Source organism: Temnothorax curvispinosus, unplaced genomic scaffold (genome assembly GCF_003070985.1).
Source record: "Temnothorax curvispinosus isolate PA1 unplaced genomic scaffold, ASM307098v1 QBEX01014187.1, whole genome shotgun sequence".
In the NCBI taxonomy this organism is placed as follows: Eukaryota; Metazoa; Arthropoda; class Insecta; order Hymenoptera; family Formicidae; genus Temnothorax; species Temnothorax curvispinosus.
In genome coordinates this window covers 215,511-235,917 of record NW_020223967.1, presented here as the reverse complement: position 1 = coordinate 235,917, position 20,407 = coordinate 215,511, and the positions used below count along the sequence as shown (strand labels likewise).

At 41.3% G+C, this 20,407-nt stretch overlaps 4 protein-coding genes across 6 annotated transcripts in view; 2 read left to right on the top strand and 2 right to left on the bottom strand.

Moving 5' to 3' along the window:
• The first annotated feature begins 523 nt into the window (after positions 1-523).
• Positions 524-8,521, top strand: LOC112464381 (ATP-dependent RNA helicase bel). Of its 2 annotated transcripts, none has more exons than XM_025031335.1 (8): positions 524-967; positions 1,575-1,656; positions 1,906-2,423; positions 2,519-2,991; positions 3,079-3,383; positions 3,499-3,798; positions 3,888-4,193; positions 4,369-8,521. In XM_025031335.1, the coding sequence occupies exons 1-8, from the start codon at positions 923-925 to the stop codon at positions 4,470-4,472; spliced, it is 2,133 nt and encodes a 710-aa protein (XP_024887103.1). In that variant the 5' UTR covers positions 524-922; the 3' UTR covers positions 4,473-8,521. The 2 variants fall into 2 exon arrangements, with proteins under 2 accessions (XP_024887103.1, XP_024887102.1); XM_025031334.1 differs by having other exon boundaries at positions 1,575-1,665.
• A 2,519-nt stretch (positions 8,522-11,040) lies between these two features.
• LOC112464383 (dnaJ homolog subfamily C member 3) lies at positions 11,041-14,046 on the top strand. The gene is made up of 6 exons (XM_025031336.1): positions 11,041-11,246; positions 11,338-11,448; positions 11,681-11,880; positions 11,976-12,301; positions 12,377-12,720; positions 12,814-14,046. The coding sequence occupies exons 1-6, from the start codon at positions 11,201-11,203 to the stop codon at positions 13,230-13,232; spliced, it is 1,446 nt and encodes a 481-aa protein (XP_024887104.1). The 5' UTR covers positions 11,041-11,200; the 3' UTR covers positions 13,233-14,046.
• Positions 14,047-14,105: 59 nt separating this feature from the next.
• On the bottom strand, positions 14,106-16,488 carry LOC112464385 (dynein regulatory complex protein 9-like). Its single transcript, XM_025031340.1, has 5 exons — positions 16,188-16,488; positions 15,542-15,912; positions 14,941-15,224; positions 14,632-14,879; positions 14,106-14,431 (listed from the first exon to the last, which is right to left on the bottom strand). Exons 1-5 carry the CDS (start codon positions 16,443-16,445, stop codon positions 14,132-14,134), a joined length of 1,461 nt encoding a protein of 486 aa, XP_024887108.1. The 5' UTR covers positions 16,446-16,488; the 3' UTR covers positions 14,106-14,131.
• A 501-nt stretch (positions 16,489-16,989) lies between these two features.
• Positions 16,990-20,407, bottom strand: part of LOC112464384 (5'-nucleotidase domain-containing protein 3) — a 6,078-nt gene continuing 2,660 nt past the window's right edge. The window contains exons 4-8 of one of the 2 annotated variants that reach the window (XM_025031339.1): positions 19,901-20,041; positions 19,679-19,836; positions 19,382-19,568; positions 19,147-19,287; positions 16,990-19,014 (exon numbers count right to left, since the gene is read on the bottom strand). In XM_025031339.1, the coding sequence (XP_024887107.1) occupies positions 18,658-19,014; positions 19,147-19,287; positions 19,382-19,568; positions 19,679-19,836; positions 19,901-20,041 (984 nt within the window). In that variant the 3' untranslated portion in view covers positions 16,990-18,657. Of the gene's footprint in view, positions 19,015-19,146; positions 19,288-19,381; positions 19,569-19,678; positions 19,837-19,900; positions 20,046-20,407 lie in introns of both variants that reach the window. The other variant, XM_025031337.1, reaches the window with a different exon arrangement.

Below are 20,407 nucleotides of genomic sequence, written 5' to 3'. Positions count from 1 at the left end.
TATTCAGACAAAGAATAGCTAGTTTGTTGCGCCCACTCTGTGATTATAGATCTCAAAGATCTGTTTAGCTGAACTTCTCGCAGTTCATCTTTTCTCTTTTTCTCTCCAATATGAAAAGGGAAAGAGGAAAGATAAACCGTGTAAGAAGTTCAGTTAAAAAGGAACAGACCTATCGATAGGATTCTTTTCTACATGAACAAAATCCTGATCTCCGCATGAAATTAAAAAAATGTATTCGCTCGCGAGTTCGGTACTTAACTCGACATCATTACTAACCGCGTTTTCGATCAGTCATATCATCGCACGCGCTCGTGCAAGAACTAATAAATATATACAAAATATTCCTAAATGTAAGTTTACGATTTCTCGCGCCTGGCGTTTTTTTTTTTTCCCTGCGACGTCGATCATATGAGGAAGGGGAGGGGGAACGTTCTCCCCACCCGGTTACTCGCGCGTCCCGTCGCCCCTGACATCCGGCGGAAGTCGGGGCGCCGCCATTTTGGCAGCTCGGTTTCTCGGCCATTTTTGTTGCGTCAACGTCAAGTGCGGCCAGGGGCCTCTCGCGCTTTCCTTCACGCCAGTTGCCTCCGGGATCCCTCCGTATCGTGTTCAGCTAAAGACTTGACCGGCGCGCGCCGTTCTTCGACGAACTGATAAAGGATCGGGTGCGAATTCGCGATTAAGCGAGGCTATCGCCTGCGCGAGGCGTATATATCAGTCCGCGAGACGACAAAGAGACCGAGCGAGAGACAGGGAGAGAAAGCGAAGGAGCTAGAAAGAGACAGAGCGCGTTGGGACGCGTTGGGAATTTTTTCGACTCGCGTGTGTGTGTGAGAGAGAGAGAGAGAGAGCAAGAGTAGACGAGCTTAAAAAGGGCTTCAAGCGACAGAGCTGCGAAACCTACGCACCGAGGCGGAGTAATATGAGTAATGCAGCCAACCAGAATGGATCAGGTCTAGAGCAGCAGGTAAGGGAAAAAAACGAAGGGCGAGAGAAAGGACCGCAGGAAGCCAGGAGGCATTGTTCCCTTCGGGGCCAGCGTCCTGCGAATCCTTTCCTCCCCCTCCCCCTTCCCCGTTCTTCTCCTCTCGGTTTTTCGCACATCTCGATCCGGATTTTCCCTTTCGGGATCTCCAAACGCGAACATTCTCGCTTGTTCTCGCTGGAGAACGCAAGGGGAATTTCCTTTATCCGATCGAAGCGAGAGAGAGGGAGAGAGAGCATCATGGGCCGTCGTCACTCGTCGGCCAGCTCGTGACGTACGCTACGTATAATGGCGGCAAGCGATTCCGGGAACGGCATGCCTATTGCCTCGTGTCGCGACGCGCTCGCTCTCTCTCTCCTATCTCTTTTTCTCTCTCTCTCTCTTCCTCTCGCGCCTGTTCCCGAGATAGGATTGCGCGCGGCGGGGGAGGGGGCGGGGCGGGGGGAGCGCACAAGTCGGATTTTCGCGGATCGAGATGACTCATCGTCGGGGGAACCGAATGATAATGACTTTATCCGCGCGAATGTCACGCGGTCGCGAATACCAGACTCCGATCTAACCTGAGCTCTCTCTTTCTTTTGCCCCGCAGCTAGCTGATCTGGACTTGCAGGGCTCCCGCCAACCAAGTGGGGGCCGCTACGTTCCACCGCATCTTCGTCATAAAGTTGCGAGTGAGTACAGTAAGTTGTCGAAATTGCTAATTCGCGAGGTTGCTTTGAAAAAATTCAATGCTCGTTATCGCATGTGATTCTTATGGCGGAGTATCAAGTGATGCCTTACAATATAGCAAGTCGACATGTTGGGGCTGATAAGCGTGTACTGGCCAGCAGAATGTCGCTTGATCTTAGCTTGTGGAATCGAATTGCTTTATAGCAAAGAAGAAACGAATATACATAAGTGTGGAATTTTTTTCTCAACAGGTAATCCACCCGCCGATTTGAATTACTCTTCCAACTCAAGACCGTTTACTGACAGAGACAGAGGGGGAGATCGCGATCGCGACCGAGGAAGGGATGATCGCGATAGGGCCGGAGGCGGTTATCGGGACTCGCGGAGTCCTCGCGACGTCGATTTCGCGAACTTCGGGAGCTTCGGTGGGCGCAATAGGCGCAGTCAGGAAAATGGAAGAGATTATAGATACCCCAACGCCGAGCGCGATCGACCAATTAGCGGCAACGATCGCTGGCAGGAGCCTGTTCGAAATGATCGTTGGCCGGACAACAGAAATGACAGGATGGGAGGTAGCGGCGGGAGATGGGGCGATGACAGAGGTGGCAGAGGCGGCAGAGGCGAAGTCGACTGGACGGTCCCAACTGCCAGGGATGAGCGAGTGGAGCTGGAGCTGTTTGGTACTGGCAATACTGGGATCAACTTTAGCAAATACGAGGATATCCCTGTTGAGGCTACCGGAGATAACATACCACCACACATCACATCTGTGAGTATGCGATACATACACGGGACTTTATTTGGTATTTATATTTTTCACACACACACACCACAATCTAATCCCCTTGCTTTCTAATTTTTCAGTTTGACGAGGTTAAGCTGACAGAGATAATAAAGAATAGCATCGCCTTGGCAGGATATGACAAGCCTACACCGGTACAGAAGTACGCGATACCGATCATCATCAATCGCCGTGACGTGATGGCCTGCGCTCAAACCGGGTCCGGTAAAACAGCAGCCTTCCTAGTGCCAATACTGAATCAGATTTACGAGAGCGGGCCGCGACCGCCACCACCGCAAGCGAACTCCTCCGGCAGGCGTAAGCAGTATCCGTTGGGTCTTGTGCTGGCCCCCACGAGAGAGCTCGCTACGCAGATATACGACGAAGCGCGGAAATTCGCATACCGATCGCGTATGCGCCCCGCGGTCGTATACGGTGGTTCTAACATAGTAGATCAAATGCGTGAGTTGGATCGCGGTTGTCATCTACTTGTGGCAACGCCTGGGCGTCTGGTGGACATGTTGGGACGCGGTAAAATTGGCTTGCATAATTGCCGGTACGTTTACATCAACAATAATTGAGTTAAGAATAACACAAATTAATTTATTATTTCATTTACTCATTATTTATGTTTGTGTTATAGATTCTTGGTACTAGATGAAGCAGATCGCATGTTGGATATGGGTTTCGAGCCGCAGATAAGACGCATTGTCCAGGAAGATAATATGCCGCCGACTGGAGAGAGACAGACTCTCATGTTCTCTGCCACTTTCCCGAAAGAGATTCAAATGTTAGCCAGAGATTTTCTCAGCAACTACATCTTCTTGGCGGTTGGTCGTGTGGGATCGACTTCTGAGAATATTACACAGAAGATTGTATGGGTGGAAGAACATGACAAACGTTCATACCTACTTGATTTGCTGCAGGCTAGCAACTTTGCAGATCCTAGTAAGTTCTAGTACTGAGTTAAGACTCGAATTAACATCGAATTTCCAGGTGTAAAAATTTACTTATAATTGGTAATGCAATAAAAAGGTTAATGCTTTACGCTTGTGTTACGCAGCTGCTGAGTCACTCACCCTAGTGTTCGTGGAGACTAAGAAAGGTGCCGACATGCTCGAAGAATACTTGGCCTCAATGGGATATCCGGTTACCAGCATTCACGGCGATAGGACTCAACGCGAAAGAGAGGAAGCATTGCGTCGCTTCCGCGCGGGCAAAGCGCCGATCCTGGTCGCTACCGCAGTGGCAGCGCGTGGCCTCGACATACCGCACGTTAAACACGTCATTAATTTTGATTTGCCCGGCGACGTTGAGGAATACGTTCATCGTATCGGTCGTACCGGACGTATGGGCAATTTAGGTTTGTTTTACTTTGGAATTATTGCACTACTAGCAATCGTTTGACAAAAAATAGATACATGTTACATCGCGTCTCGTTTTGTAATTCAGGTCTGGCCACATCATTTTTCAACCATAAGAATCATAATCTGGTACGCGATTTGGTATCTCTGCTTATCGAAGCCAATCAGGACCTTCCACCTTGGCTGGATGACATGTTTAACGAAGCGAGATATTCCGGAGGTAGTTCTCGGCGACCAGGAGGTGGCGGCGGCGGCGGCGGTGGCGGCGGCGGTGGTGGTGGTGGCACCAAGGGACGCTTCGCTGGCGGCGGCTTTGGTGCAAGAGATTATCGTCAACAACCCAGTTCTGGGCCTGGTCGTAGTAATGGGCCATCTAGACCTGGTGGTTACGGAGGTAAATGATTAATAACAGGATACCACTCTCTTTCTCTCTGATATTAATTTAAAATGTTTTATTAATATTTGATTTTAGAATATTAATTTAAAAAGCTGATGGGATATCTAAATAGTATAATTGCTGTTTTTTTTACACAATATTTACAATATTTTATTTATTTTTCTTATTACAGGCGGTTATTCAAATTACGGAGGTAACTTTAATTCATCGTACAATAATTCCACTAATAATGGCAACAGCGGCGGCCCCGACTGGTGGGGAGGATGGGACAAGTAGATGATTATTTCCATCTCTTTCTACTTCATCATAATTATTATTACTCTACACGCAAATTCAATTATATGTAAGGAAGACACGACATTATTATTATGTCTGACACTACACGCACGTGTTTTGCGCGCGTATACATGTACACATGCGCAGAGTACAGACAGTTTCACGTATAATACGTATTCACGTTTTCGCTCGACTGCCTGTGCACTCCGAGTTTTTGGATGAGAAGCAGAAAAAAAAGAATACTTATGTTTAAATTCCACTATATTACATTTGTTCGTGAGCGACATTGACAAATCCTGCGTGCAATTTAGTATTCGCGCCGGTGGATCGCCGGATGATATCTCAAATGTGAATGATCTCACCATAAAAAGAAAAGTGCGAGTATGGTAAATAGGATTTGTTCGACACTTATTAGTTAGAGATCCATCCAACATTTCGTTGCCGTGCGTGCTGAGAAACACAAGTAGTATAACCACTAACGAATCAAATCGGTAAGTCGTTAGTCCCTGTTCGGAGGGAATAACGATGTAACACATAGTAGCTGAAGAAACTTAGTAAAATTTTTTAGAACTCCTGTCGAGATTATAGGGGGCTCATCGTAACTTTATTATTTACACATTTTCTTTTCTTTTTTTCTTTTATAGGGGGTACGGTGGGGCGTATCTTCGGTAATTATAGCGTAATATAAACGTTTGACTGTTGTCAAAAGAACATTTTTAATGCACAAGTATTTTATTGCCTTTGCTACCATAATGGCCAGTAGAAGTCATGCTGTTTCGTTCAAATGGATGGCATATAATTCTTTATTTATACACGTGCACGTTTATCGATACGCCTAGGATACGCCAAATTACCGTCACCATAGATTACATGATGATTCCTTATTATTATTTTTTTTTCCTTAATTTGCTGTAGTTCAGCGACGAATGGTACTTTGTTGTTTTGCCGTCCCCAAAGAGAGACGATATTGCGCCGGCAATATATGGTTTACTTGAAATAAGCCACGTGAATTTTTCGGGGATCGACGGTTTTGATATTGTGAAAGAGAAAAAATGGCAACACAGGCTACGTCTTAGGATACCTTTAGAAATCTCACATTTTCATTATAGCCTGATATACGCATTGATAATTTTAGAAATTTTCAAGACGGCGTTCATGCGATTTACAAAGCCGGCAGTTATTTTCATAAGTTATTCTCATAACTTTGTTACAGTGATACCTCGATATATATATATACGGCGGTTACATAATGTCGGAAAGGAAAGTTTCCACTTTTCGTCGTAAGATTTTTTTTTGTTTAAAGAAACAATCTTTCTGTCTTTTTTGATAAAATTATTTGCCGTCTTTGCACTGTTTCTCTTCCAAGTGTTGTGAACGTTTGCAACGAGAGCCTTGATGGCGAAATTTTCCACAGATGCCTATAACGAATATGGAGGTTTCACTGTACAAACGCGGCTAGATTATGCTTTAGTGGAAAGAGCAGGTATATATAAATGTTTTATGTACCTGAGCTTGTAGTTCTACAGACGGAACTGCGTTGATCCCACGTAGAAGCGTGCTTCTCGAATAGCATTTCTAAACGTAACGGAGACGTTGCCCTGCGAAATTGGTATGGCGCTTTATAAAAAGAAAATCTTAGTCTGCAGTACCGAATGCGAATGTGTGAGTGCTCATATGGAAGATAAATTATATTGAGACAGATTAAAAAATACGGTTGCAGTTACAGAGGGGTATTAAAAACAAAGAGCAAAGGGAGAGATGCTTTTTGCATTGACATAGCGGGCTCTATCTTCATTAAGAAAAAAAAACAAAATAACGGGAGGGGGGAAAGATAGAAAGCAGCATAAGCCTCTTGAGGGAGACACACGGGGTGCACTCATGTTATTTTCTAGCTGTATTTATCAGTATGATACGCGCGTTATATATATAAATACATAACACTAAAATAATTGAAAAACGACTGTGATATCGAACGATCTTGTGACATTCAATTTCCACGCGAATTGATGAAACGAACAATTAACGGGATAACAAATACAAATAAATGTGTATTAATTAATCGGTATTGAATGTCGGGAAGGTGAACTAGCTCAGGTTGTTTGAGCTGAGAACAAGAATATTAAGTCGTTAAAACAGTTAACACAACACAAGACAACGTGGCTGTTGTCCGATCGGGGAGGGCTGAACGCTAGGCTCTTGGCGGTCCCGGGGGACCTTTCTAGGGCATTGTTTCTGCTTAAAGTAAACGCGCATTAAACGATATAATAGATGACGCGAGCTTGCGAGTCATTTACCGGTTGAATGATGACGTTGGGTATAGGGCTTTGTAGGATGTCGATATCGTTTTGTGCTAAAAAAAAATAAAAGAAAAAAACGTCGGGTTCTTCGTCTATCTAATCTACTACGTGAGGGGAAAAAGTACAAATTCGATTTGCGTCACAACCGACAGGATTTTTAGACATGTCATACTTATACCTGTTATATTACTAGATTTAATAGTGCAATTCGCGTGCGTGGAATCGTATGCCGTGTGACCGTGGACCAAGGTGTGAATGCCTCTTTTACGAGAGGGATCGAATAATTATTTCATCATAGAGCATTCAAAGGGGTTGGGGTAGCGTTTAACGAGGTAAAAAAAAAAAAAGATATCGTTGGCTTCCGACCGTTGGGTGCGAGTGTTCTCAAATTTTTTAATACGATTCGTCATCGAGGCTATTATCACGTCAGCTCTCGGAGGCCCCGCCAAGAACGTTACTTACGGAGAATCCTTTCGCGGACGGCGATATCGTTCATTCACGCCGTGCCGATCTCTCGTGTACGGCAACGTGTATATCATTTTCGTAGGGAAGACTCCGCGTCGGTTCCGAGACTGTTACGTACACGCAGGCTTCTCTTGCGTCTTCTTTCCTATTTTATTTTGTATTATTTTATAAAAAGTGACGAAGGAAAAGGTATCGGTAGAGTTCCCGATTCCCACGGGGAGAATTTGAAATTTTGGCGAACAAAGGCAGATTTGCGTAACGGATCAAATTTAAACATACACGATAAAATATTTTTTTTATCGTTAACTCTTGGATGCATGAAAACGGGATGGGACTTCGAGACCTTTTCTTTCTTCTTAGGTAATTCTTTTGTCGATATCGTTCGCGATTTGAAAATTTATCCCATTAGGAGGCCACGCATCCAAGGGTTAAAAGTTCAACTGTACGATGCGTTTAGGCATTTCGCGGACGCGGCGATCGCGTGTCGCGCCCGCGTTTTTAATCAGTCCCTATTGCATTTCGAAACGAACGCTTTTTTTTTCTTTTCCGACTTACATGGTGGGCAGAGAGAGAGAGAGAGAGGGATACATTTCGAGCGGCCGGCGATTACAACGTACGCCACTTCCGCGTGTTGTCCTCTTAACTTAAATAATTTTCCCTTCAACGTGACAGCGTCCACGATCGGTATATCGATCACCGATTGGCAGAGAAACTTTCGCTTCGTTATTTCTCCCGCGATGACGTTAACGTCGAAACCTGATTATTGTCGAACGTTCCTGCAAGATAGTCAAAATGTCCACCGTGTAGTAAACCGACATAAATGTGTATAAAATTTAAACGTGCGGTACTATGACTTCTTTTTTTTTCTTTTTTTTTTTTTTTTAATAGCGTATTAGCATACTTAGGAGAAATAGAGAACGATAACTGCGATTATTATTTATTGATCGATTTAGTATTTATTTTCTACGTTTCGGAAGGTAAACAGTAAATGTATGTCTTCTGTACTGTACACGTTCTTTTCTCATGTTTGGTCCTCTGAAGTATATCGGACGAGCAGCCTTAGGGGGAAAAATAAATAAAAGAAAACACTTTACGGATTACAGTTATAAAGAACGGAATATATGATCAGACGAAAGATTAATTTTAAAGAGTATAGTGCGAGGGAAGAGAGAAAAGGTTGGGGTGAGAGAAGTGTGAGAATGAGAGAGGGGCTAATCGAACGAACACAGGCATCAAAGGGAACGAGGGGAAAAATAAAAATAATAAAAACAGAGGGAGAAGGGAAAAGCGGCGTTGACTGTGACTGCAATCATTATCGAAGAAGGGAGAGGAAATTCCGCAGAGGAACACATTGCACATCGTATGAAAATGTAAAAACGCGAATGCGCGCGCGACAAATACAATACTATTGAACGCCGGACGAGACGGGGGAGGGGGCTGGTCGCCGGCGAGTCGCGGCGCAAATTGTTCACGTGCGAGTAGTCTTGTATTTTTTATTATTTTACATTTATAAGCGCGCTCGATCGGGCTCGATTCCCGACGACGAGAGGAGGAACGGGCGCGCGCATTCTCCGTGGTTTCTCCACTCTTGCGCGTCCTCCCCCTTGGGAGGTGACGAGAGCGCGGATTTTCGCGGGGGTGAGAGAACACCAGAAAAAAATGAGAGAAGCGCGCCCGTTCCTCCGGAGGAGCGCCAGCAGCGAGGTGGGATGGCAAAAAAAACGTCTTCTAACTTGTTCCGAGCGTTTTTTCGATTTGGTACGAGGACGGCATAATCGTGCGCATGTAATCGGATCGTTGGGGGAGATGCGAGAGGTGGGCGCGGGAGGCAAAAGGAGGAAGGAAAAATTTCAATTTTTGCTGCGTGCGGCGAAAAAAAAAGGGGGGGGGGGGCCCCCCCCCCCCCCCGGCGGAGGGGCGGGCGACATGCGTACGATGCGTCGCGCGACACACTCCTCACGCGTTATTTAACTTGTAACCGTAATGATACTATACTAATCACTTCACTCGCATTGCCCAGTGCGGGAGGGGTGTCTTTGAACGGAACGGTGAACGTACCATTCTGTCGGTCTCTTATTTAATAATTTGCACATTTACACGCGCTAATGTAGAGGCGAAAAAAACCGAATATTCGAACAAAGATTACCGAATGTTCCGATGAACTGTTGCACGGCTATATGTGTGTATTTGTATATGATATATATACACAATACGCACATATATATGTGCACGTTGGGTAAATTGACGGAAGGAGAGTGTCTCCAGAGACGGGGGGGAAGGGGAGAAGAGAAATTGATCGAAGAGGAAGAAGGAAGAGGTTCATCAGCATGCGTCGTATATTTATTCTTCATTAGCAATAAATCTCCCTGCGCGCGTTTCTCTTTTCTTTTTCTTCCTTTACATTTCTTCGATTCCTCTTTTCCTCACTTTCTCAGCGTTCCAGACGCTCTTCCTGGTACACGCGCTTGTCGCGTGTGTATATAGGCATATTTAAAACGTATGCTCGTGAAGAATTGATGTAGAGTGTCAATATTGTTACAAAAAAAAAAAAAGAAATTACCTCATACGGGACGATCACATATTAATTCGATGTTCTTTCATTCGGTGAATTTTTCCGTTTATTTATAGTATTACGCGAAGAGAAGGAAGAGAGAGTGACAGGAGACTTCTACAAAAATGAATATAATAAAGATTACAAAAGGATCAAGGCGTGTGGCTTCTCTTTCGTCGCTTCCCTTGCACCTGCGTGCTCCGACATTTTTGCGTATCGAGGAAAAGTAATTAAGTCTTTTATAATCGTCTTGTGTGGCCACTCTCTTCGTGCCGGATGTTGAAGAATTATACATGCGACCTGTAATTACGAGAATTCAAGTTCGATTATTCCTCAGCAAGAGCTTGCATTGTATAGAATCTTTAGTTAATCTTCAATCTTGCATTAGACTTTAATTTTCTCTAATTAATCTTCAAAATATTGAAATGTACAGTGGTTGTTTGGGCAGTCTTTAATAAGAATAGATATTAACGTATGTAATCTTTTTAAATTGATTCGCGTCGCGTGCGAGGTGTGTGTTTTATTTTAAAGTGGCCGTCCAAGTTACGAATTAACTTAATTATAATAATCAGTTTATCACGGTAGTACCCGGTCTACCCGTCCTATTTCATTAATGTGGAAATAGTATTATTATCACTTGTCTTTTGACGGGTAGAAAAAATTGGATCACGAGCAAGAAACTATACAAATTTTGTTTCAAGCAATTCTATAAATTGTGGATTGACCAGCAATCAATTTAAAGATCAGATTAGGGACGATAAATCATACATAATAATTGGAGATTTAGTCAAAGTTTGCTCCCCAAGTTTAGAATTCCTCGAGTAAGAGTTTAGTCCCCCACTCTCAGGCTAAATAAATCTGTAAAAATTATTGGATCATTATTAGGCTCGTTTTATGCAACGCAAGGGAGTATTGTGGTAAATGGCCGACAATACGAGTTGAATAAAATGTTATATTGATAAATTAGTTTTAACATAAATATAAAGAACTGATAAGAGAAAATTTATTGTAATTTGTACTAGCGTATTTGTTTTGGACTATTTACCACATTACTAAATCTGTGAAATAAATAATGGTAAAACATATAAATTTCTTAATTAGTCCCGAGCGGATCAATAAAAAAATTGTCCGGACGATATCCGAGATTTACATAAAGAACTCTATATTTCGCGCGAGCTTCCGACATTTATCTCCCCCGCCGCGAGGGGTTAGGTTATCTGACTCCTGGTTCATTAGTGGGAGAGACACGATTCGCGGTTTCACCAATCGTATAAGACCACGATCGCAATGGCGGCGTGGCTGAACGGTTTTGCGTTATCGGATGGTTAGGTGTCGATCTGGCGGTGCCGAGCGCGTTAGTCTCCTTGTTTACAGCATAGCACATCGGTGGAACTGATTTTTTTCCTCCCCCAGTCATGTACGGTTTCCTGATAGTGGCATTGCTGGATATAACCCTCGACGGTACGTACCCTAACCTCCTCTTCTCACCCTTTTGAATAAAAACCAGCCCGTCTCTCCGATGAGCGACTGATAACGGCTGACTCGTTTTTAGTGGTCGGAAGTGTCTCGCAGTCGGAGATCACGAAACATCTGGAGTACGGTAGGGAGTTCCTGGCGAAGGGCCAGTTGCAGGATGCCCTGTCACACTACCACGCAGCCGTTGGTAGGTTGAATCCCCCCCGAATTTGCGCTTGGTCTTTTAAACTGGAGCTCTCCAGCAAGCGACATGAGTCGACGTAAACGTCGTTCAATCTTTCTTTTTTGACAATGAGTAACAAAGACACTTGTGTGGACACTTGTGTCGCTTGCTGGAAAGCTCCTAACGTTGTCAGCTGACCTTGTGTCAGAGAGGAGGAGAACGGTCCCGCCGGTGTTCAAGAGCGAATTTCTTTCAGAGGGGGACCCGAGCAATTACCTGACGTACTACAAGAGAGGCACGGTTTATTTAGCGCTTGGCAAAGCCAAGTTTGCCCTCCTCGATCTCGACAAGGTTCTGGAATTGAAGGCGGATTTCACGCCAGCGAGGCTGCAGCGCGGCAACATTTTACTCAAGCAGGCCCACTTCGACGAGGCTGAAAGCGACTTTCGCAACGTGGTACGTTATCCCCTTCGTGTTTACATTTATGTTTTTACATTACGTACTGTACAGTTTACGGACGAACGACTCACGGCCTTCTGTTCTCATTCCAGCTAGCATTAGAACCAAATAATAGGGATGCCTTGAATGCCTTAGATAGGTTATACCCAGCTAGGGAAGAAATGAAATTAGTCGATATATTTGTGTACGACGGCGATCATGTGGCAGCTGTGCAACAGATCACTCGACTCATCGAGATATGCCCGTGGTCCTCTTATTTGAGGGAACGCAGGGCGGAGAGCCATGTTGCCCTTGGAGATTTTATGAGCGCCATATCCGACATACGTTCGACTACAAAATTGCTGTCCGATAATACGGAGGGTTTCTTCAAGCTCTCGACGTGGCTGTACCGTCTCGGGGACGTTGACGAGGCATTAAAGTGAGCAATTTTACCGTGAGAATAATCGCTGATACTTTTGTTAAAACGCAGCACTAATTTGGAATAAATATTTAGGGAGATTCGAGAATGTTTGAAGCTCGATCCAGACCATAAGCAATGTTTCCCGTTTTATAAGAAGATTAGGAAGATAAAGAAGTTGCTGCAGGACGCGGAGACAGCGCTGGAGGATAAGGATTATGACGTGTGCATTGATTCGGCTAATCGTGCATTGACGCAAGAGCCGAATGAGCCGAAAGTACAGTTTACGGCTTACCATTACCTCTGCCGATGTTACGCGGAAACTTCTGAGACGACTCAGGCGATCAATAATTGCCAACAGGCGTTAAACATCAGGAGGGAACCGAATGTGCTGTGCGACAGCGCAGAGGCGTATCTTGCCGCGGAATTGTTCGACGATGGTAATTTAGTCTTGTATATTTTATAGTATCGAAGTATGTATAGAATTCTACCACTTTGTGATGTAATGAATAAATTTTTTTTTCCTTCATTAGCGATCAGAGAGTTCAAGGATGCATTAGAGATAGATTCAAACTTCCAAAGAGCCAAACAGGGACTGCAAAAAGCGCAACAACGGCAAAAGATATCGGAGTCGCGAGATTACTATAAGATCTTGGGCGTCTCGAGGACGGCGAATAAGCGGGATATCATCAAGGCTTATCGGAAAGCGGCGCAGAAGTGGCATCCCGATAATTTCCAGGAGGGCGACGAGAAAAAACGCGCGCAGAAGAAGTTCATCGACATCGCCGCCGCCAAGGAGGTCCTCACGGACGACGAGAAGAGGGCGAAATTCGATCAGGGCGAGGATCCTCTGGATCCGGAATCGGGCCGACACCAGCAGGGCTTCAATCCCTTCCAGGAGTTCCACCACTTCCACGGGTCTCCCTTCCAATTTAAGTTCCACTTCAATTAAACACGCCGCAAATCTCGTCGTGATAGCGAAATTACCATTCTCAAACGCGTGCGTGCTTGCGCGCGCGTGTCGCTTCGTCCGCGACGGACGATCTTCACTTCGCCCTAGCCCGAATTTTATTTCGCTACCTCGTCTCGATGGAGATCGCACGTGTTTAACCCGATTATTAGACGGACTGAGAAGATTCTATGTGCACGAATTGTGTCGACGTGTCGATAGACTGATGTCGAGAGATCAGTGGCCATCTCGCGATACCGGGCAACGCAACTATCTCGGCACGCATTTGATAAGACGCTAAGGTAGATTTAATCGCCCGCACTAGTTCGTCTACCGCAAAAAAATTTGTAATACAGTACTCTCTAGTACGTGCAGACTGAGCGATGAATATAATCTATTTCGGCTCGCACATAGACGTTTTGTCGCATGTAATTTTATCATCGCATTACCGATCTGTATATTACTGGTAAAAAAAATCGTGATTATCTCCCGCGTATATCGCGATACGGACGGGATGTACAGTGATTATCACACTGCCACTGATTGCTTCAGCGGCTGTTCATTTTAGCTTGAGAATGTGCGAACAACTAGATCGAATAAGTCCGAGAGACGTTTATGCCTTTATCGAGTACGATACTGAGCCGATATATTTATATCATTACTTTCGCGTACGGGATTCGTACTCGGTAATGTTCAAATGATGTATAGAACAATGCTGTGCGCTTGTCATGTTTGCATGTGTGTGAGTCAGACCTTCATGTAAATACTGTATTTCTGATATTTGTTTAAAAATATATTTGAATAATTTATACAGATACTTCGAAGGCATTATTAGAGTGTGTAAAGAAAGCGGTAACTCTTTACAATAATAAATTATCAAACTCTCTGTAGTTTTTCAGGCACTAAAGTCCTCTTTTTTTTCTTCGGTGTACTCTTTGTCTTTTCTTTTTTTTATCGACCTCTTTTTTCTGGCTTAATTTCTTCCGCTTTTTCAATCGTTTTCGCAGACCTTTGTACTTTCCTAATTGTTGCCTCACCATGTGACCTCTCCATATCGATTGGATAATAGTTGCGGCTTTATTTAGCTTCTCTTCCTTTTTCAACACTTCCTCCTCGGCGATACATTCGTCGATAAATTTTTGTCGTTTGTCCATTGTAGCGCGCATTTTCTCCATCTCTAATTTTTGTTCTTCTATCAGTCGCTATCAGCGGATCAAGATGGTCATGAGTCATCATTTAAAAGCTCACGCTATCATGGCATATTATACTAAAAAACTTATTTTGTTCTTTTTTCTTTTATTTTCATTTTTTGTATGTTTGTTATGTTTATTTTCAATTAAAAATATATATACTGTAAGGATTATTATTTATTCCACTACTCTCTATTAATTTCTGGATATACCTTGAACTCGTCGATTTCAAGCTGCCGTTCCACAATCTCCTCGTTGTATTTCTTCGTCCACATATCTATCTGCTCTTCTTTCTCTTTGATGTCCGCTTCTAAGTAAGCACTCATTTCAGCCGAGATGATCTGCTCCGCATTGTACTCCTTTGAATATTCGCTCAGTTTGTTCAGCATATCTTTCTTTTGCAATTGCAGCTTGAGTTCCTGCTGTTCCAATCTGGCTTTCGCCCATCTTTCCGCGTAGCCTGAGTACAATATACTCGATCAGAACCAGCAAAAAGCGCACTTATATGAATTATGCGTTACCCAATTTCCCGCTGTTTAAGAATATCGCGTGGTCGACTCGCGCGTCGCTTTCCTGCGCGAGTTCTATCGTCCTTTGCCTCTCTTCCTCGTTCGCTTTTTTGTCGGATTCCAGCTGCTCGCGAAGCTGTTCAGCTTGGCTGAGCCATTTCTGGGCGCTCTCTTCGAGATTGCGTTCGCCTTCTTCTTTCTTCGCGATATTATCAACTTCTTCTTGCAGACTGTCGAACCTCCCATGGGTCCTTATTTCGTGAAGGACTTTTTTGAGGACCTCACACACATAGTTCCTAAATATAGATTATTTATTGAAGGAGTGAAAGCAAATCAGCGATTGTCCGAAGCGAATTCTGCCCTTTGAAGTTTCTTACTTCCATTACAGCTAGGATAACGGGAGGGCAAGACATTTTTGCAAAAAGTTTAACATATGCAAAGCTCCGAAAAAAGTATCTTGGAGTAACGTATTCTTATCTTAACGTTATCTTTGTAAGATCATGTGATATTTTTTAAAGGAACTTTACACACCTGCCAGTTATATCCAAGCAATAGAATGTAGAATACATTTTTGCGCAAGTGTTATAATGTGTACGAGTGTGTTTCTGCGCACCTGTCTCTCTGCATTTTTTCAGCCTCTGTGGGTACGACTGGTAACAGGCCCATGTCTTCTCTGAAAATCATTCTAGGTTCATCAGGCACCCCATATGTTTCATCGATCGTCTTAAACGTCTCGTCCCAGCGTGGATCGACATTGGCCGGTATCATGAATCCGATTATGGCAAGCTGATCCAAACACTCCTCGAGGACACAAGATATAGCGGCCGCTTCTAGCGGTGTGAAAGAGTCGACCGGCGAAATTTCCATCTCTGCACTCCGCACCTCGATATCTTCTGATTTCGAATCTTCTGTTTTTGACGATAGTGTGCCAACAGGCGATTCTGGAGGTTCCAAAGGCGTTCCAGGCTTGATGAAATGTAATGACTGAATAATAAGTATCAAGTTCAGATTTAGATAATAGTCTATAATTCACATGTCAGATTTCTGGATAGAATTTTATTAATAATTTGATATATTGTGGTATTTTAATATGTTATACATATATATTAAAATCAATGTGCATTCTAATTGTTTAGATCCTTTTCGTATTACACGGCAAAATTAAATAAAATTATAAATGAAATATACATTAAACAAGTAGTAAGTTTTGAAAAATATATGTCAATTATGTAGATAAACACAATAAAATGTTATTTTACTTTTTCATCCTTAATATCCACCTTAGAGATTTTGTCTAAATTTTGGATGAACATGTCAGTGGACTCTTTCAGCGTTTTCTCGATGGTATGTGTACTTGATACGTCATTGACATGAATTACATTTCTACGAGCTTGTTGAAAAGTTATTGATGATAATCTATTCAGCGCGATTTCCTTTTGAAATGCTTGTCCGTCTCGGATTATTTCCAGTTCATTTGCCATCATATCGGGATATGCTAAAATAGCATAAATACACATAGTATTATATAATGATATATGCCATTTTATATAAAATATGAAAATAAATAAAAAAAAGAAGAGAAAAGAGAGAATTAGTTGATACAACTAAATTATACTTTATAGAAAATGTGCTTAAGTATTTGCATGCAATGTTGCTTATATTTATTTAGTATTATACTAGAATATATAGATTATTTAATCATTTTCCTTGAAAAGTGGTATGAATCAAGATACATATTCTAGGATTGAAAATGATTGCTATCAGAAATTTAACCATATTTGTACAAACCTTTTTATTATTACTTTCCGTTCCTAATTATTTTTTCTCGTCAATTAAAATATCTGCCAGGAATATACAGAGTGCAAGTGCACAAAATAATGGCACTGAGATCTTTGGTTTAATATCTTCCCAAGTCATATTGCTATATAAAATTTGCTGCGTCAAGTTTGTAAAAATTTGAAAGGCAAATTGGAAACAAAGAAATATCAGTTAACGTGACAGACAGAGATTGAAAGATGCTTTTATCTTGGTGATGTTTACATAGAAACTTAATCAGTTGTATTGAAAATAAAGATATATTTAGCAACAATAATACATTTCGTCTACAAAGATACTAAATAAATATACTTTAGCATTTTTTGTTTAATAATAGTTACATTTATATATACTTTTGAACACACGGTTATCTTAACGACTATATTTTTGAATATGCTGAGTATCAATCAGGTCCGTGATAACAAATAATTTTGTTTTACATTGATGAGTTTAAACTTTAAACGAACGTTTGCTTTTAATGCACATTTTCATACAGAAAGGAATAAGATTAATTAGATTACTTAGAAGGAACTTTTGTTAGAAGGAAAGTTAATATTAATTAAATTGCATTCTTTCTTTTTATAAATGCCGGATAAAAATTAAATTGCATACGCGCGATACGTTTGTACTTGTTCACGATATACGGCATATTCATAAATATATTACAAGTTAAAATTTAAATTTATCATGCACGGTAACGTATTTATTATGCACGTATAACAGTAAATATCAATCTCATTGCAAAAATAATTGAGTATCGACACGATCTAAATTAACATTCTCTTCAAAATTTATATTTCATTCTAATTGCGCAAAAGCGCATTCTCTCTCTTTCTTACATAAATTATGAAAAATAAATTATTTAATCTCAAAATATATAACGAGTTTTATAGCTCAATAATACTTTGCGTATAGCTGATCGACTTTTACGCCGTTTCCTATTCTATACATAGTATACATTTTACTCTCCAACCAGAAATTAGTCGAATTGACGATTTGATGTTAATGTTGATACATCGATGAATAGTCGATATAGGTTTATATTTTTTTCATCATCGACTATATTATAGTTATTTTTATGCTAATTGAGCAATTACGAATATTTCTATAAGATTTTTATTGTCTTTTGCGCGGTCAATTCTATATCAAATTGATGTAAAATCGAAAAGCACAGTAATAAATATATATTAGGTGCGTTCCGTTACGCATCATGCGCATAATGCATCATTTGTCCTTGTTGTTCACCGAATGTTAAACAAGGATAAGTGATGCATCATGCGTGAAACGGAACGCACCCATTGTATTTGATATAGTAAATTGACCAAAACACAGAAATCTAACAGAAATATTCGCAATTGCTCAATTAACATAAAAAAATTATGATAGGAACAATTTTTACACAAAATACTGAAAATATCACTCAATATTCGACAGCGACGATTCATCAACACATCGATTCGATCAAATCGACATTGATTCGACGGATTATTTCTGGCTGGAATCCTTATAACATGATGTATTTTCATTTTACATAATATGGCTATTGTCATGGTAATAATAATAACGTAAGAGCCTTCGTGATCTATACGCCCGTCCGTTTTATCGCGTTTACATACATTACATTTCAATGCAGATTAACCTGTAACTACATGGCTGTAAAAGCGCATTAACGTTGATCGATATAGATTCATATTATATGTACACGTAAATTACGCATGCATATCTAATAATAAGGCGGAAGTATTTTGCGCGGAATTAGTGATTCTCCGTTATGAAGGCTTTACATTGTGATTTCGAATATATCAGCTTTTCTCATGATCGAAAATACTATTCTGCAACGCGAAATATTTTGATCGTACGCTCTAAAAGTACTTATATAAGAGAGAAACGAATATTTCTAAAAATATAGACATTTTATACGAAGTAACTAGTATACTCGTGAGGCATCACACCTCTCCTGGGATAAAACGTATGACTTGTGGAGTATTCTAACAGATTTGTGATCGAGCTCATATAGATATCAGCGAATCTGAACAGTCTCCTTGAAAAATAAGTCGGATTATGATATGTTCTGAACACCGAGCCGAACTGTTTGTTGAAAACATATTTAATCTCGTTTCTCAATTGATCCCGTTCCTTTATCCACTCGTCCAGTTCATTTTGCACTTCGTGTCCTTCGTAATCCTGATGTTCCTCAATTAGACCAGTTAACATCTGAAGCCAGTTCGCGCTTTCCTTGAACTTTGGATCATTCAAGGTTTCGATTTCGTGCTGTAATGTAATTTATAACCCTTTATATACATCGTACATTATATTTATATTAAATTCAGCGCATCAACATTCTTTCTCGGAAGCAAATTAGCCTCGTACAAAAAGGATTAATAGGAATTCTGCTTAAATTACCGTCAATTCTTTTATTATCGCTCCCGTTCGCCAGCCATGCTCTAAAGTCACGTCCGCCAGATCGCTGTATGGATGATCGCCAAAGTACAATACTTGATGTCCTCGCCATCCGGTCATGTCTTGCAACTGTTTAACTGTTCCCTAAAACAGTTCCGCGGTTAATATATATATACATGTAATATATGCGCATAATTATAAATATATAATTTTCTAGGATATCAAAATAGAAAGTTACCTCAAGATATACGATACCCTTGTCGAGTTTAGTGACCCGATCCCATAATTGCGTCTGTTTAACTTCATCGTAGATTCTCAAGGGGCGCGATTCCTCGGTAAAAAATCTTGGCTTTCTCGCTTGAACGATCACCACGTCGAAATAATTCTTCCAATTTTCGCCGACCAGAAACTGCATGCCCTTGTTACTGCAAAAATCATATTAACATTAACAATTAGTAATTATAGTGATATGCATAAACATTATATAGATTTTATTTAATTGATGATTTAGATTGCCAACACTTGAGAAACATACACGAATTGAAAAGGACTGTTTGTCACCAGGAACATCTTCTTGCCGGCATTTCGAAGTCGATCGAAAAATCTTCTCAAATCTTTATTCTGTTCCAGGTAATCAGACACATTTTCCGCTACTAGTTGATGCATTACAGGATGGCAGCTTTGCACAGAATTCTATAAAGATTTGCATAAACTTTATTATAAAACCAATTAGCAAAATTATACTTTGATTGCTCACCTTAACGTCCCTAAATAGTATCTCCGGATGGTAATCGATATGATTCTGTATGAAGTACTCCGTAACGTTGCACAATAAACTCATTTCCGGTACCGAAAACAAATCGGCTAATTGGACCATTTTCGTGCGATGTAAGGCATCCTGAAAAGAAATAAATGTCAGAATCTTGAATATTATAAAAAAATTTCATATATATCGTGCGAATATAAATGTACTTGCCTTCTGCACGTCATGATCGAAGCAATGTTGATGCAAAAAACAGAGAAGGTGGGGCATTTAATATATTGGAATTTTTCTTTACAAGTAAAAACGTACAAATGTGAGAAGAAATGTTGCTGCTTTTTCTGTCGCAGCATAAGAGCAAAAATCTCTTTTGATATTTAGAAAAATAATTAAAAGCATAGTTGTTTAGCTACAGGTCGTATCATATCGATGTTTGAAAATACCGAAGTATATCCCGAGTTTTTACAATGTTAAACAAACCATGCGCGTTGCCCGTTCTCTTAT

Coding starts and splice junctions, on each gene's coding strand:
- LOC112464385 (XM_025031340.1), bottom strand. CDS start 16,445: ATGTGTATTTATGCTATTTTAGCATATCCCGATATGATGGCAAATGAA. Junction 15,913..16,187: donor TGGATATTAAGGATGAAAAA/GTAAAATAACAT, acceptor CTTATTATTCAG/TCATTACATTTCATCAAGCC. Junction 14,880..14,940: donor CTTAAACAGCGGGAAATTGG/GTAACGCATAAT, acceptor TATTGTACTCAG/GCTACGCGGAAAGATGGGCG.
- LOC112464383 (XM_025031336.1), top strand. CDS start 11,201: ATGTACGGTTTCCTGATAGTGGCATTGCTGGATATAACCCTCGACG. Junction 11,449..11,680: donor ACACTACCACGCAGCCGTTG/GTAGGTTGAATC, acceptor AATTTCTTTCAG/AGGGGGACCCGAGCAATTAC. Junction 12,721..12,813: donor CGCGGAATTGTTCGACGATG/GTAATTTAGTCT, acceptor TTCCTTCATTAG/CGATCAGAGAGTTCAAGGAT.
- LOC112464381 (XM_025031334.1), top strand. CDS start 923: ATGAGTAATGCAGCCAACCAGAATGGATCAGGTCTAGAGCAGCAG. Junction 1,666..1,905: donor TAAAGTTGCGAGTGAGTACA/GTAAGTTGTCGA, acceptor TTTTCTCAACAG/GTAATCCACCCGCCGATTTG. Junction 3,384..3,498: donor TAGCAACTTTGCAGATCCTA/GTAAGTTCTAGT, acceptor TGTGTTACGCAG/CTGCTGAGTCACTCACCCTA.